The sequence below is a fragment of the Hemiscyllium ocellatum genome, chromosome 34, assembly GCF_020745735.1.
Source record: "Hemiscyllium ocellatum isolate sHemOce1 chromosome 34, sHemOce1.pat.X.cur, whole genome shotgun sequence".
NCBI classification, from domain to species: domain Eukaryota; kingdom Metazoa; phylum Chordata; class Chondrichthyes; order Orectolobiformes; family Hemiscylliidae; genus Hemiscyllium; species Hemiscyllium ocellatum.
The window spans coordinates 39,524,344-39,539,838 of record NC_083434.1 but is presented as its reverse complement, the minus strand read 5'-3'; the positions used below and the strand labels follow the sequence as shown (position 1 = coordinate 39,539,838).

General features: G+C 46.1%; 1 protein-coding gene across 1 annotated transcript in view; it reads left to right on the top strand.

Annotated features, from left to right (window-relative positions):
* Positions 1-15,043, top strand: part of LOC132832125 (sodium- and chloride-dependent transporter XTRP3A-like) — a 48,982-nt gene extending 33,939 nt beyond the window's left edge. The window contains exons 9-11 of the mRNA XM_060849855.1: positions 5,403-5,562; positions 10,844-11,009; positions 13,101-15,043. Of these exons, the coding sequence (XP_060705838.1) occupies positions 5,403-5,562; positions 10,844-11,009; positions 13,101-13,238 (464 nt within the window). The 3' untranslated portion in view covers positions 13,239-15,043. The remainder of the gene's footprint in view (positions 1-5,402; positions 5,563-10,843; positions 11,010-13,100) is intronic.
* The last annotated feature ends 452 nt before the right edge of the window (positions 15,044-15,495 follow it).

Here is a 15,495-nt window from a genome sequence, read left to right as displayed (position 1 = left end):
TCTGCACCAATTCACTTTTTGCTTCACCATTCCACTTTTCTTCACGCACCCACCACTCTGCGTAAAATGCACTGCCAGCGGTGGTAGTAGTGTCAGAGACATTAGGCCTTCATTCCTGATGACGGGCTTTTGCCCGAAACTTCGATGTCCCTGCTCCTCGGAGGCTGCCTGACCTGCTGTGCTTTTCCAGCACTACTCTAATGCAGACTCTGATTTCCAGTCCTCACTTTTGCCTCAGCAACATTAGGGACATTTAAGTGACTGCTGGACAGGCACATGGACGGCAGTAAATTGTGGGGTGTGTAGGTTAGGTTGATCTTAGATTAAGGTAAATGCTCAGCACAACATCGTGGGCCGAAGGGCCTGTACTGTTCTTCGAACCTCTTCTCCCCCAAATTACTTTGCATTAAAACACAACAGTGGTTACATTTTGAAATCCTTCTGGAAAGTTCATGAAGATTTTTTTTTAAATTAATTCCTGGAATGAAGGTGTCACTGGCTAGGCAGCATTTAGTGCCCATCCCAGGAGCAGTTCAGAGTCAACCACATTGCTGTGGGTCAGGAGTCACATGTCGGCCAGACCAGGTAAGGATGGCAGTTCCCTTCCCTAAAGGACATTGGTGAACCAGATAGGTTTTTCCTCAACAATCGGCAATGGATTCATGGTCATCATTAAACATTTTAATTCCAGATTGTTATTGAATTCAAATTCCACCATCTGCTCAGGATGAGATTTGAACCCAGGTTCCACCAGCATTATCTGGGTCGCTAGATTAACCGTCCAGTGATAATTACCACCAGACTATTGCCTCCCCTGTGTTAATCCTGATCATGAGTCTTAGCCAGTGTTTCAGAGGACTTTCCTTGTCAGATCACTACCCTTTCCCTAAACACTGCCTGTCCTGAACATGCTGCAGACTCTCTGTTGGTAACCCCTCGGCCATTTGCTCACCTCAAACCCTGGTTATAGCTGGCCTTTCCTTTGTAGGGAAATGGACACCATGTTAATGGACTGTAAATAGCACAGGCACATTCTCTCATCGCTTAGTGAGACTCCCAGCAGCGCGGATTCTCTCCACAGTGAGAGTAGCAGACAGAATACATTGTGGCCGGTTTATAGAGTGACTGTGCTAATCTGGTAGGAGAAAGTGAGGACTGCAGATACTGGAGATCAGAGTTGAGAGAGTAGTGCTGGAAAAACACAGCAGGTCAGGCAGCCTCCGAGGAACAGGAGAACCAATGTTCCGGGCGTAAGCCCTTCATCAGGAACAGGAAGAGCTTATGCCTGAAATGTCGATTCTCCTGCACCTTGGATGCTGTGTTTTTCCAGCAACACACTTGTGACTGTGCTAATCTGGTGCTTGGCTCTTACTAGGAGTTTGCACTGATAATTCTAATAACCTGTCAGTGATAATCAGAGACACTGATAGTTTCTTGGTGGAAAGATAGAGGAGGCTCAGGGCTAGAGAAAGGAATTGGAGCCAAACAATCTTCAGCTTCTTGGTCAGATTCTAAAGTTTTGTTTTTGTTTTGATTTCCTCCTTGTTGTTTTGTTACGTTGTTATAATTCTTTAAGCTGTTCTATCTGTTGATAGGTACAATATGATCAAGTCGATAAGATTATACGTTGATAACCTGTGTATTTAATTGCGCGGCTTGATTATCTGTCAGGTTCTTCTCCTGGTACCTGATAACAATAAGCATACAGTTAATGCCAGGACCCTGAACAGCATTGACGTACAGAGGGATCTTTGGGTTCAAGTCCACAGCTCCCTGAAGGTGGCCACATAAGTCAATAGGTTGGTAAAGAAGACATATGACACACTTGCCATTATAGGTTGGGGAATTGAATACAAGAGACAAGAATGTCATGTTGCAGCTTTACAAGACTTTGGTTAGGCCACACTTAGTGTATTGCATTCAGTTCTAGTTGCCACAATACATGAAGGATTTGGAGGCATGGAGAGGGTGCAGAAGAGGTTTACAGGGTATGAGCAATAAGGAGAGGCTAGAAAAACTCAGGTTGTTTTCTCTGGAGTGACAGTGGCTGAGGGGAGACTTGATAGAAGTCTATACAATTATCAGATGCATAGATTGCTTTGATGATCAGAATCTTTTTCCGAGAGTTAAAATGTCTAAAACTAGCGGGCATGCATTTAAGGTGAGGGGGAAAAGTTCAAAGGAGATGTGAGGGGTAAGGAGTCTGGAGCACCCTGCTAGAGGTAGTGGTGGAGGCAGATATGATAGAGGTATTTAAGGGAATTTTAGGTAAGCAATTGGAAATGCAAGGAATGGATGGATATGGACCAAGGGCAGGCAGAAGGGGATAGTTTAATTTAGGGTCATGTTCAGCACAACATTGTGGGCCGAAGGGCCCATTCCTACGCTGTACTTGTCTGTGTTCTTCTTAGTCTATCGTTTCTAACCAGACCATATTATTCAATAAGGAGGGAACCTACTCCTGATCCGAGACAGGCCAAAATATTACTAACATGGATCCACTTAAAAGTTACTTGCTGCTGATATTGGGTATTCTCAGCTTACTTTGTTTATTAACAATCGCTTTTATAGCTTGTTTCTAAATAACAATGATTTCCTTAAAGCTGATTTTATAATCTATTTCCCCCACACAAAAAGGAACGACCTTGGCCCAGTTTATTAGTTAATGAGACTTGGATAAGAAGAAGCATTTTTTTATTGCTTTGGAATATCTACAATTGTACAACAGTGAGGTTATAAGTGGGCTGGACATCTCAATGCAGTAATAGCATGGAAATATTACAAGCGCAGCACACTGAGAGAATTCCCACCTTGTTATCTGTTAACGTTATGTCAGATTGTCAATAAGTCAAGTGATTAAAAGTCATCAGAAGTGCTGATGTAATTAAGCCAATCGTTGCAAAATGAGCTCATTGAATTTTGTTTTGTTGCTGGTCATGAATAGAGATGTTCAGCACAGAAACAGATCCTTCAGTCCAGCTCACCCATGCTGACCAGCTATCCTGAATTAATCTAGTCCCATTTGCCAACATTTGTCCCATAACCCTCTAGTCCCTTCCTATTCATGTCCCCATCCAAAAGTCTTTTAAATGTTGTAATTGTACTAGCCTCCACCACTTCCCCTCACAGCTCATTTCCATACACACACCACCCTCTGCATGTCCTGTAACATGATGGATATCAAAGGGTTAATTGATTAGCTAAGCTACAGTCAGATCTGACAGCCACTGGATGGATAAGGTGTTTCAGGGAATCTACAGGAATCTTGGGGAGTGGGATACAGCCTTCTGCTCCAATTAACATTAGTATAATGTAGCCTGCATATAATTACGAAGCTGTATTGTTACCTAATGAAAGCATCTCTTCCAATGAGACTTATTTGTGGTTCTGTCTGTCAGCACTGACTATTGGAATGCACAAGACTAGAATAGTTATGGGATGAACTTAATGTAAAAATAACATCACTGTAGTAGAAATTCTGAGGGATCAGGTTCATGTCCCAGGTATAAGAGTTCAAATCCCACCACTGAATCTGGAAATTTGTACATTATTAATTTTTAAAAATCTGGAATTGAAAACTAACTTGAAATCACTGCCACTGATTCATCATAAAAGCTCTATCTGCTATCCTTGCTTGAGTGGTCTACATGTGACCCAGGACAAAGTGACTAATTCTTAATTGCATTCTGAAATGGCTCCACCAAGCTCTCATCCATACCCCATAATTTTAAGGCTATTTTTTCCCCACCCCTCCCCCATGACTATCAGTTATCTTCATTAAACTGTGCCCATCTCTTATAGATAATCAACGTGCTCAGGTGCATGACACCACATCTCTGGAGTAGGTAGCTCAAGGTACAGGCACTGTAACCGTGCCTCAAGAGCCCCATGCCAAATGCTTATCTGCTATAATTGTGCACCTTTGAGCACTTAGTGGGAGAGACTACCATGAGACGGGGATTGTGGGAATGAAGCAGACAGCCAGAATGCTGCACTCTGTAAGAGAGCAAATTATCAGAAGACGTCTCTCACTTCAACCCTTCCTCACTTGACTCTGTGATTAGATTTAGCACTTTCTCTTGCCTTTCTTGAAGAGATTCAAAAAGTGTGGTGCTGGTGAAAGCTCAGCCAATCAGGCAGCATCCGAGGAGCAGGAGAGTCAACGTTTTGAGCATAAGGTCTTAATTGAGAATGAAGCATCTGCGGTCCTCACTTTCTGCTTGCTTAAGGAGGGATGGAGTTTTATTGGAGACTGTTCAAGATTTTGATTCCGGAAATGAACGGTTTGTCTTATGAGGAGAGATTGAACAGTTTAGGCCAATACTCACTGGAGTTTAGACGAATGAGCAGAGATCTGACTGAGGTATACATGATGCCAAAGGGGATTGACAAAGTAAACATTTCCTGATGTGGGGTAACCTACAATGGGAGGCCATGGTTTTACGATAAGGGGTAGCAGATTTAAAACAGGGAGAAATTATCTCTCTGAAAGGTCATGAATCTGTGGAATTCCCTGCCCCAGAGTGTGGGGGATGCTGAGACATTGAGTAGATTTGAGGAGGAGATAAGGCAGACAGATTTTTAAGTAGCAATGGGTTGAAGAGTTATGGAGAGCGAACAAGAACTCCAATTCCCAACAGCTGGGACATTGCCCCCCTTCTCTTTCACCTCCTACACCCCCCCCCCCCCCCCCCCCCCCACCAGACGCAAGCCTCTCTCACCACCACCTCCCACCCACCCACGATAGCCTCTCAGGAGTTGGGAAATTGTGAGGTTTCTGGTAGACCTTCGCATGTCTGATGGTCATTTAAATGGCAGAGCAGGCTCGAGGGGCTGAATGGCCTCCTCCTGCTCCTAGTTCTCGCGTTCCTCCTACTCAGGATAAAATCGAAAATAGTGGGTTATGGATCAAAACAAATTTAAACTGTTCTGCCAATTTCCTGGTAGCCAAGCCTGGTTAAAATGGCCCAGCAGGTGCCTGAAGCTGTGATGTGTTCTGCTGCCTGACCGTTGTCTTGAGGGAAGAGACGTAAATAAAACCTGCTCAGGTCTGTGTCTCTCTGTCGGACTCCTTTTGAAACAATGCCAGTTTGTCATTTTCTTTTGTCCAAATGTTTCCTCACAGCACTGGAGCCTTGGTTGACTTTCTTCCTGTTGCTGTATGTTGGCAATTAACCGTAAATTGCAATGTGAAAAGCAGGGAACAAGTTGTTCAATTGAATCATTCATTCTTTTACAACTTGTACAATTGCAAAATTACGAGTGTTTTGTGTCATTTCGCAATGACTGAAAGCAATGCAGACTATACAAGGGGTGGAAAGTAATTCCGGATTATAATGAGGTGGCTGGAGTTTATGCTTTGTAATTACCACTGTATTTAACTTCTCTTTTCCTTCTCACAGGGATTGTGTGTCTCGTAGCTTGTGTTATTGGGCTTGTGTTTAACATTGGATCAGGGAATTATTGGTTCTCCATATTCAATGACTATGCAGCGACCTTGGCCCTTCTGGTGATCGTTTTGGTGGAAGTCATTGGGATCTGCTACATCTACGGGCTAAGAAGGTATGTCCATTTAACCTTCGCGTTGTGATCTTTTACTGGCTCCTCATATGGCAGTAAAACGCAGTTGACAGTCCCATCTGGAGGCAAGCTGTGGGTGTGACTGGGGCTGTTTACAGGGGGCGTTGATGGGACTCCATTTCCCAACAGTCAGGACATTGTCCTTGTCTCTTCCTCCCCCTCCACCCACGAGAGCCTTTTGGGAAAAGTGCAAGGTTTCCAGATGGACCTTCCCTTGTTGAAGGCATATAACACTTGGGAATTGCACTTTGGCGTCTACAAAAGTAACTTGCGATGGAATAAAATCTTGGAATGGTTACAGCACAGGAGGAAGCTAGTCAGCCCACTGTATCACTGACAGCCCTCTGAACACCTCCTCCCACTCCCCCATAACCCCGCAAATGTTTCCCTTTTAAATACTTGAGCAATTTAACATGCCCTGTTAAGTCAACCCCTCATGGACATGATGAAACCTTTGGTTTGTATGTGGACATTTTTTTTAAAAAGGTCATACTTTTGTATGTAATTTTTTAAATTTCATAATGCTGAGCCACGGTTTAACTCCTTTCCTGTTGATGAAGATCTTAATCTTTATTTGATCTATATTTGGAGTGGAAGATCACAGCCATGAGGTATTCTATTTATTTCCCAGTCCTGCCTTACTAAAGAATTTTTTTATATATCAGACGTTTAACTGTGGAAAAATACTGCCTCTGTATTGCGGGGCCTCTAACAGACATCCTTTTGGCAGTTTGTCAAGTTATAACCTCTTGCCAAGAATCCAGAAGGTGGAGTTTAATTTTAATGTGGATGGAATTCATGCAAGTCACAGCTCCAGTACGTGTTAGGAATAGGAGGGGAACTGTTAGCAGAACTCTCACAGGCCCTGGTCAGTGGTTCTGTGGTTAAAATGCAGATCGTCCTGGAAGCGAGTGAGATGTGTCTGGAACAGAAGTGGAGTTAGTATTCCGAGTCCAATAGGCCGCCTTGTCTGAACGGAGCACTGAAGAGCAGTCATACTGGGGTCACTCTGCATCTGTCTCCACAGACACTCGTCTGGTTCTCCAATGCTAATCGGACATGGCCAGAATAGACTCCACATGTGAAGCTTGTGCTGTAATGTTTTATTGAAATAACTTTTTGAAGGTCTTCATATTCGATTTCCTTTCCCCCCCCCCCCGAGTCATTCCACTACGGTCCTATCTTTAATGCTTCCATCTGTCTGCAGACTGTGGGTGGAATGGGAAAAGACCCCAAATAAGGAAGTAATTGACAGCTTCAGCCCTGTCTGCGTCCTCTGTACGCATTCCACTGAGTGGTCAGGCACTGTGGGAGAGAAGCCTCTGTTTCTGCATTCGCTTTGTTTTAAAGGACGTCTCTGCTGCTGAGATTGGGATCAGACTATCCCTGGGATGTGGTGGGGGGAGTTGGGGGGGGGGGGGGGGGGGGCGGTGGGTGGTGGCAGGGTCACGGACAAATGCCACACCTGCCAGGAGCTCGCAATCCTGCCCACCCAAAAAAAACCCATAGACACCCACTATTTCCCCCCCCCACCCCAAAATCAGCATAGGCATTCCCATCCCCCCCCCACTGGGACACACCCCATAGATACCTCCTGCCCCCTCCCCCCCCCACACACACACACACACACACACCACCCCCCACCCCACAGACAAACCCCAAGAAAACGCCCAGCCCCACAGCCCACTCCAAAAGCTCATAGACACACACACCCCCTGCTCCCTCCATGAGGACAGACCCAGTGCATGGATGCCCCACCCTCACCATCCCCACCATCCCACAAACTCCACAGACACACTCCCCACCCTACCCCATGGACGCACACCTCCACTCACCCTAGATACAAACAACCCCCACCCCACCCAACGTATATACGCTCACACCCCAAACCCAGAAAACCCAAACCCAGACAAACCACCCCCCAGACACCCCAACCCAGACACCTCACCCCACAGACAATCCACTCCCCAGACACCTTCCCCTAGACTCCCACCTCGAGACATCTCACCCCACAGACACTCCACCCCCCCCAGACTCCTTTCTCAGCCACCTCACCCATCCCACTCCATGAACCCCCCCAACCACACAAACATGCACCACCTCTCCCCCATCACCCCCCTCCACCCCCCCAGACACCTCGCCCCACCCTGCGGACAATCCATCTCAGCCCCACGTACGGACAAATACTCCCCCACCCCTTTGTCAGTCCTACATTTACCTTACAAACACTGACAACCACCCCCCCCCCCCCCTAAAGGTAGCCTCACTCTCCCCTGCACCCCCTGGGGGGTGGGGGGGAGGGGGAAGTTAGTTTCCATGTTTTCTGTTGATCTTCCACTGTGCCATAGGCTTGCTGATATATATCAGAAAACATTGCCACTATATAGCGCCTTTCACAACTGCTGGATGTCTCCAAACACTTTCTCCAAAGTTCTTCACTGCCTGTGGTGTAGCAGCTGCTAAAAAGCAACTGATAGTTTGTGCACAGCGAGCATCCATGAGCATCCCTGATCAGATCACCTGATTGTGAGTGTTTTTTACCAATACTGGCCAGGGCATAGACCAGGAAACTCCCTATCTACAACAGGGTGGCCGAGAGAGCAGCCAAACCTCCTGTACAGATCACCCCCCAGTATACTGCACCAAAGACTCCCACAGCATTGCTTCAGGCTAGCCCTGAAATAACTCCATACTCATGCATGACCATAAGACATAGGAGCAGAAATTAGGCCATTCAGCCCATTCAGTTATGGCTGATAAGTTTCCCATTCCCATTTTCTCCCCAAAACCTTAGATCCCCTTGACAATCAAGAATCCATCTCACCCTTAAGTACACTCAGTGACCTGGCCTCCACAGCCTTCTGTGACAATGAATCCCACAGACTCACCACCCTCTGGTCTCCTTTCTTGTGAAAAAAACTCCTGAAGAGAGTCCTGGTCACAGCTGGCTTGTTCCTCCCTGACCTTTAATGCCCTTTGGTTCTGGCCGGTTGGGTCAAATGGCTCCCATCTGTGTTTATAAGTACCTTGTAAGAAAAAGCAAGCTAGCATTTGGTCAACACTGAACTGAGGAGCCACTAAAATCCTTGGTGACTTAAGATGTCTTCTAAATTCTGTTAGATCAAAGAAATGGAATAGCAGAGAGAAACCACTAATACTGAGTTTGATGAGTCAGTAATGTCAATGATCTAGTAATCCAGGGACCCAGGCTAACAGTCAGAGGACATGGTTCTAATCCCACCACAGCAGCTGCTGAAATTCACGGAGGATGTTGCCAGGGTTGGAGGCTTTGAGCTACAGGGTGAGGCTTAACAGGCTGGGGCTGTTTTCCCTGGACCGTCAGAGGCTGAGGAATGACCTTTTATAGAGGTTTATAAAATCATCAGGGGCATGGATAGGATAAATAGACAAGGTCTTTTCCCTGGGGTGGGAGAGCCCAGAACTAGAGGGCGTAGGTTCAGGGTGAGAGGGGAAAGATATAAAAGAGACCTAAAGGGGCAACTTTTTCACACAGAGGATGGTACGCGTATGGAATGAGCTGCAGAGGAAGTGGTGGAGGCTGGTACAATTGCAACATTTCAAAGGCAGCTGGATGGGTATATGAGTAGGGAGGGTTTAGAGGGAAATGGGCTGGGTGCTGGCAAATGGGACCAGATTGGGTTGGGATATCTGGTCACCGTGGATGAGTTAGCCGGAAGGGCCTGTTTTGATGCTGTATATCTCAATATGAGTCTAAATAAATTTGGAACTGAAAGCTGATCACAGTTATGATGACCATGAGACTTTAGTCAAGAGTCACTCAAGTCTACCTGGCTCGCTAATGCCCTCTTTAGGGAAGGGTATCGTCTATCCTTACTCATGTGACTCCAGTGACTCTCCGCGGTTGTCTGCTGCTCCCTGAGATGGTCCAGTAGGGCACACCATTTGTGAGCTGTCAGTAATGGGTTATATATATATTGGGGTTTACAGGGATATGTGCATCTCTTGTCCTAGACAGGAGTGTGTCAGATAGTCCACAGAGCACAGAAGGAGCCTGCCTTTTTAAAAACAAAACAAATTACTGTGCAGAGATTTACTTCATGTGACAGTGTCAGGAGAGGGGTCAGTAATAACGGCCTAAAGACTGTGGGTAGATTTGTGACTCCCAACATGCACTGAGAATGAATGGTAAAAAATAACTGCTGGCAAATTGGAGGCAAAAACAGAAAATTGCAGAAAGTCTCAGCACACCTGACATGGCCAGACAATCAAAAGGATCAGTTCATAGTCAAGTTATGTAGCAGCACAAAAGGAGGAGCTGGGGGTGGGTCATTCGCCCCTCTGAGCCTGTTCCACTATTCAATAAGATCATGGCTGATTGCCCACCTCAGTCCCCTGTTCCTGCTTTCTCCCCCTTTGATCTAAGAACTCTCTAATCAAACTCCCATTTTGAAAACATTCAATGTTTTGGCCTCCTCTGTTGTTCTGTGGCAGGGAACTTCACAGGCTGCCCGCTCTCAGTTCTAAGTAGTCTACGCCCTATTGTGGCTTCCCTACAGAGTGGAAACAGGCCATTTGGCCCATCTAGTCGACAACCACCCTCTGAAGAGCATCCCACCTAAACCCACCACCCCCACCCTATCCCTGTAACTTTGCATTTCCCATGAATAACCCTGCCCATTCTGAGACACTGTGGACCATTTACCATGGCCAGTCCATCCAAACTGCACATTTTCGGATTGGTGGAAACCAGAGTACCCGGAGGAAACCGAAGCAGATGCGTGGAGAATGTACAAACCACACACACCGGCCCCCGAGGCTGGGATTGAACCCAGGTCCCTGGTGCTGTGAGGCAGCTCCTTTAGGCTGTGATTGCTGTTTCTAGAAGCTTTGAACCTTTCCCAACCGAACCTTGATTTGATTAAGGATTTTTGACTTGAAAACGTTTGATATGCCTTCCCTTCTCAGTCTCCAGACCAATAACCATCAGCCTCTGTCCCCTCCAATCAGCATGACCAATGCAGAATCTCTGGACTCTGATCCCATTGCTGGAATCTTGCTATGCGGCAATCCATCACTGAGTTCCGCGCATCACTGCAATTTGAAAGTACATCATTGGGGCTTCACAGCATTTTGGCATGTCCCAGGGAGGCGAGAGTTGCTATAAGAATGCAAATTTTCTCTTTCTTTTATTTTCTTTGGAGAATTAATGCCAGCTTCGTACATTTGTGATATTAACCATGTTCCATTGGCCAGTGACTAATTGCAAAAGTATTTCTTGCAGATTTCGGAAAGACATTGAAAAGATGATGGGACGCAAACCAAACTGGTACTGGGTGGTCACCTGGGTTTTCGTAAGCCCTGTTTTAATCATAGGTCTCGTGATTTTTTACATTGTTGACTACAGCATAACAGGAACACTAACGTACACTGCCTGGAATGCAGCTGAGGTATGTGCATTATCTGATTTGCTTTAGCTGTGCTCAGGTCCAAGCCTTTGATATCACTTGACTGTCAACTGCATTCAGGCGACTGAGAGTTGCAGGCACAGCAAGGGTCAGGCTGCACAGAGGTAGCACGTCGATTCTCCCCAATTCCCTGCTGCAGCCACTGCATTGAGACGGCAACCTCCGGGCTCCACGAGGGGTGGAGTGAAAAATCCAGAAGGGTCCCAGTTGGTAGCCACGCCGCAACTAAAGCTGGACAGCAAATACAACACCGAGACCCGGGAACGTGCCGCATCTCTCCGCTGTCTGGGACAAGGAATGGGAGTGTCCTACAGACTGGGATGATGCTCTAATGTGTGATGGGGTCTCCTGCGGGTGAACTGAACAAAACTCTGTTGGATGAACAACCTCAAAGTTGCAGTTGGCCACAGACATCCCAAGCATTCAGTTGTCCTGAGGCTCTGTTTGGTTGCTGCTGAGATGGCCAGGGTAGGGTGGGGGGGGTGTGCACAGGTGGTGGGGAAACAAGAGGGGTGTCCGTTTGAGAAGACTGGTGTGAGGAATCCTGCTGAGTGTGAGCACTCGTCATTTCTGAGCCTAACCTGCGGGACATTAAAGGCTCTGCACCCAGGAGTGAGAATTTAGATGATCGTCCCATTTTAGTATGAGCATTGAGGAATCCCAGCAAGAAGACCAAGTGGGCCGAATGGCCTGCGTCTGTGCTTTAAACCCTATGTGCAGCTTGAATGTGTTGGACAACATCTTAAGGATATTCAGACGAGGACGTCACCAAGTAGATGTGTTTAAGGAGGGCATGTTGTGTTAAAGTCACAGCACAGGATCAAAGCACTTGTTTTGTGAGGATCATGGAAGATTGAGGCTTCTACTGTGCAATCCTCTGACTGATTTTGAGGACCAGACTCCACTGTTCATGGCACCCAGCACGTTCCCAGGATCTAGTACATTCCCGGGACCCAGCACATTCCCGGGACCCAGCACATTCCCAGCACCCGTGGGACCTCCGAGTGTGCCATGAGTTGACTGGTGACTGGCACATCCTTCTGCGCATTGGCAGACTCGTCAGTTCGAACATCAGAAAGCAAGGCTCCTTTGGGATGGGGCTGTGTGATTTTATGTGGGACTTGCAGGGTGCGATAGATGACTGTGTTGCTTTAGCCAGAATCGACAAAGGACTGCACCCAGCTTACTCCTACCTCGATTTGTCTCCACGGGAGCATCTTTCACTGTCGCCGGGGTCAAAATCCTGGAGCTTGCTCCTGAAACAGCACTGTGGGGGGTGGGGGGTGTGGGGGGGGGCGGGGAGGTTGGTGTATCAGATGGACCGCAGCTGTTTTCACAAGGTGGCTCACCACCACCTTCTCAAGGGGCAATTAGGAATGGGCAATGAACGCTGGTCCAACCAGCCGCACCCATGTCCTGCGGGGGAAATATAAATTCAGATGACCAAGGCAAAGGGATGCCACTCCCTCTATCTACAGATTGCAAACAGCACAGTTTAAAAGATCCTGCCCCTCACCTGCAGGATTGGCTGGAGGTTATTCTGGTGCACTCGTACCTTTTTGAGATTCCGATCCTTTAGAGACACCACCTTAAGTGAAGACAATTGTGTCAGCGTTTTTGCTGTCAGAGTATTCCCTGCTCTCGTGCATGGTGACCATGATAAAGAGCAGCAACAGACACACCTGCCTCTACAAAAGTGGTGACTGAGTGGACCATTGATGTCCCAAAGTGGCACATCCAGGCAAAATCTGTAACGGGCTCTTTGTCTGTCTCTCTCACATGTATGTATTGTATAAACATGCTAAGCCCTGGGCATTTAGACTGGAGCTGGAATCTGGGCATCGCTGTTGATTTCCTACAGTCTCTGTAAGCATCACTCCCTGTCGGAGGATGCAGTTGTGAAATGACCCTGTAGCTTTTTAACCGAATGGTCTTCTGTTAACTCTTATGGATTAACTAATATGTGGCTGTAAGATTGTAAATGATCTATGATACATGAATTGTATTGTACTCTGTGTAATCTGGACTGTGTACATTATTTCCAGGCACTCGCTATAACATTATATCTTACAGGGGCATTCGGTGAAGCTGGAATATCCTCCTTACGCTCTGGCTGTTATTGGACTCCTGGTGTCCGTTTCCACAGTTTGCATTCCTCTGGCTGCATTAGTTACATACATAAAGAAGAAGCTCCAAAGGGAGAAATATTAGGGTTAAAACGCTAACTTGGATGCCAAAAAAAACCCAATACCCTTAAATGTCCATCCCTTCTAGGCTCCTTGAACACTACCCTATTATTATTTTAAATACGTTTTTGATCATATTTTTATTACAAACCACACGTTCAAGAAAATGTGAAGGATACAATTTCTGAAGAAGGGTGCTTTTTTTTTTCTTTTTTTTGAAAGAAAAGGAAGATGGTATTTTAAATGTTGTTCTATCCCTAGATCAACAAAAGGGAACTTTCCCCATACCCTAGACAATTGACACTTTATGAAGCCAGGAGCAGCAAACGTTTGTTGTAATTCTTGGATTTAACCAGGTGGTAACCAAGTAAATGCACCCACCATTTCAGGTAGCTCAATAAATTAGCTCCTCATTGATCCACCCTTTTTTTTTGCTGATTTTTTTTTCAAAAGATCTGATGTTTTGAGTCTTCAGCCAGCTTTTTGGTCACTTTGGTGATAGGACTCTTGCCATTGATAACAATTTGTGACTTGTATCACTCCCATCCCCTAAGATACAGAAGCATTCTGTGTTTATGTGTAGCAACACCTAGACGTCATCTTGCAGTCAGAAATGGCATTGTGGCATCTGATCATCTCCAACCAGCGTGAATCTAACCATCTCCCTTTGATCTCCAGTGGTATTATCTTTTCTGAAGTCCCCCAGCATCAACATCCAGGCTTGCTACTGATTAGAAACTCAACTGGACCAGCCATGGAACGACAGTGGTTACGAGAGCAGGTAGAGGCTAGGACTTGTGAAGTAACCCATCTCCTGATTTTCCCCAAAGCCTGTCCACCATCGACAAGGCACAAGTCAGGAGAGAGATGGAATACTCCCCACTTCCCTGGATGGGGCCAGCTCCAACAACACTCAAGAAGCTTAACACCATCCAGGACAAAGCAGCCCGCTTGATTGGCACCATATCTACAAATGTCCACTCCTTCCACCACCAACACTAAGTCGCAGCAGTGTGTACCATCTACATGATGCACTGCAGAAACTCAACAAGACTCCTTAGATGGCACCTTCCAAACCTGTGACCTCAAGCATCTAGGAGGATTAGGGTAGAAGATACATGGGAGTACCCACCTGCAAGATCCCCTCCAGGCAATGCATCATCCTAAACTTGGGAATATATCGTCGTTGCTTCATTTTCGCCGGGTCAGAATCCTGGAACTTGCTTCCTGAGCAACACACTGAGTGTAATCACACTACACAGCGATTCAAGAGGGTGGTTCTCCATCACTTTCACATGCTCTTCGGCAGTGGATGCTAGGTGAGCCAGTGACACCCACATTCCAAGAAAAACTTCCAAGAATTCGCTCGCAACTTTGAAACGCTTTGCGAAGCCGTTGCACGATGGAGTTTTTGGGTGTTTGAATCGAGTCAGTATTTTTGTTTTTTTTTTGAAAAGACTGTCTTGGTTAAGTCTGACCAAGTTTCATTATGATGTTTCAATGCTGAAACCTATGTTTAACAACACCGTTCCTGCTCTAATTGGTGGGGACTGGACTATTGTTGGAGTTCCAACTGATCCAAACAGAATTGACAGACCCAACTGTCATTGGCTACTGAGAAAAGATAGCAGAGTAATTTGAATTTTGTCTTTTGGTTCCCAAGCCGACTGTAATTAGGAGGCCTTTATGGGGAGCCCTGTGAGTCTGCATGGTAATGTTTCAACACTTGTGTTGACAGGTTGTTAAAGTAGAGAATATAATATACTGTAAATAAACTGTTAATAACTGGACGGATCTATGCATCTATTCATTGCAATTTGTAATAAATTTCTACTTGTAACATTTCAAAATTGGTTGTTTTAGAAGTGGCAATGGAATATAATGGATGTATTGTAACATATTTTGGAAATTCTATATATCGTAAGATTTAATTGTGTACACTTATAAGTAAAACATCTTATGCATGGGGTGTTTGAAAATGTGGGTTATGGTACTGTCAAAAATACATTCTGCTTTTGAGGGGGTGGGGGTGGTCTCGTAGTTTTTCCAAGGGGTCTGGAGCGAGTGCTGCTATCAGCTGGAAACCAAACTGGGACCTTTGTGGCACTGGAGCTGAATGTCCCTGAGTATGCTGCTAAAGCCGGGTTCCCTACCCGCTGTGCCGTGGGGAGGGGGATCCAGGATCCAGCAGGAGGCTGAGGGAGGCCGGCTGAACAGACTGGGAAGAAGAACAGGTCCCAAAGCTGCAGTGACACGCGCTCCAACTTTCTCCTTGTCTGTGT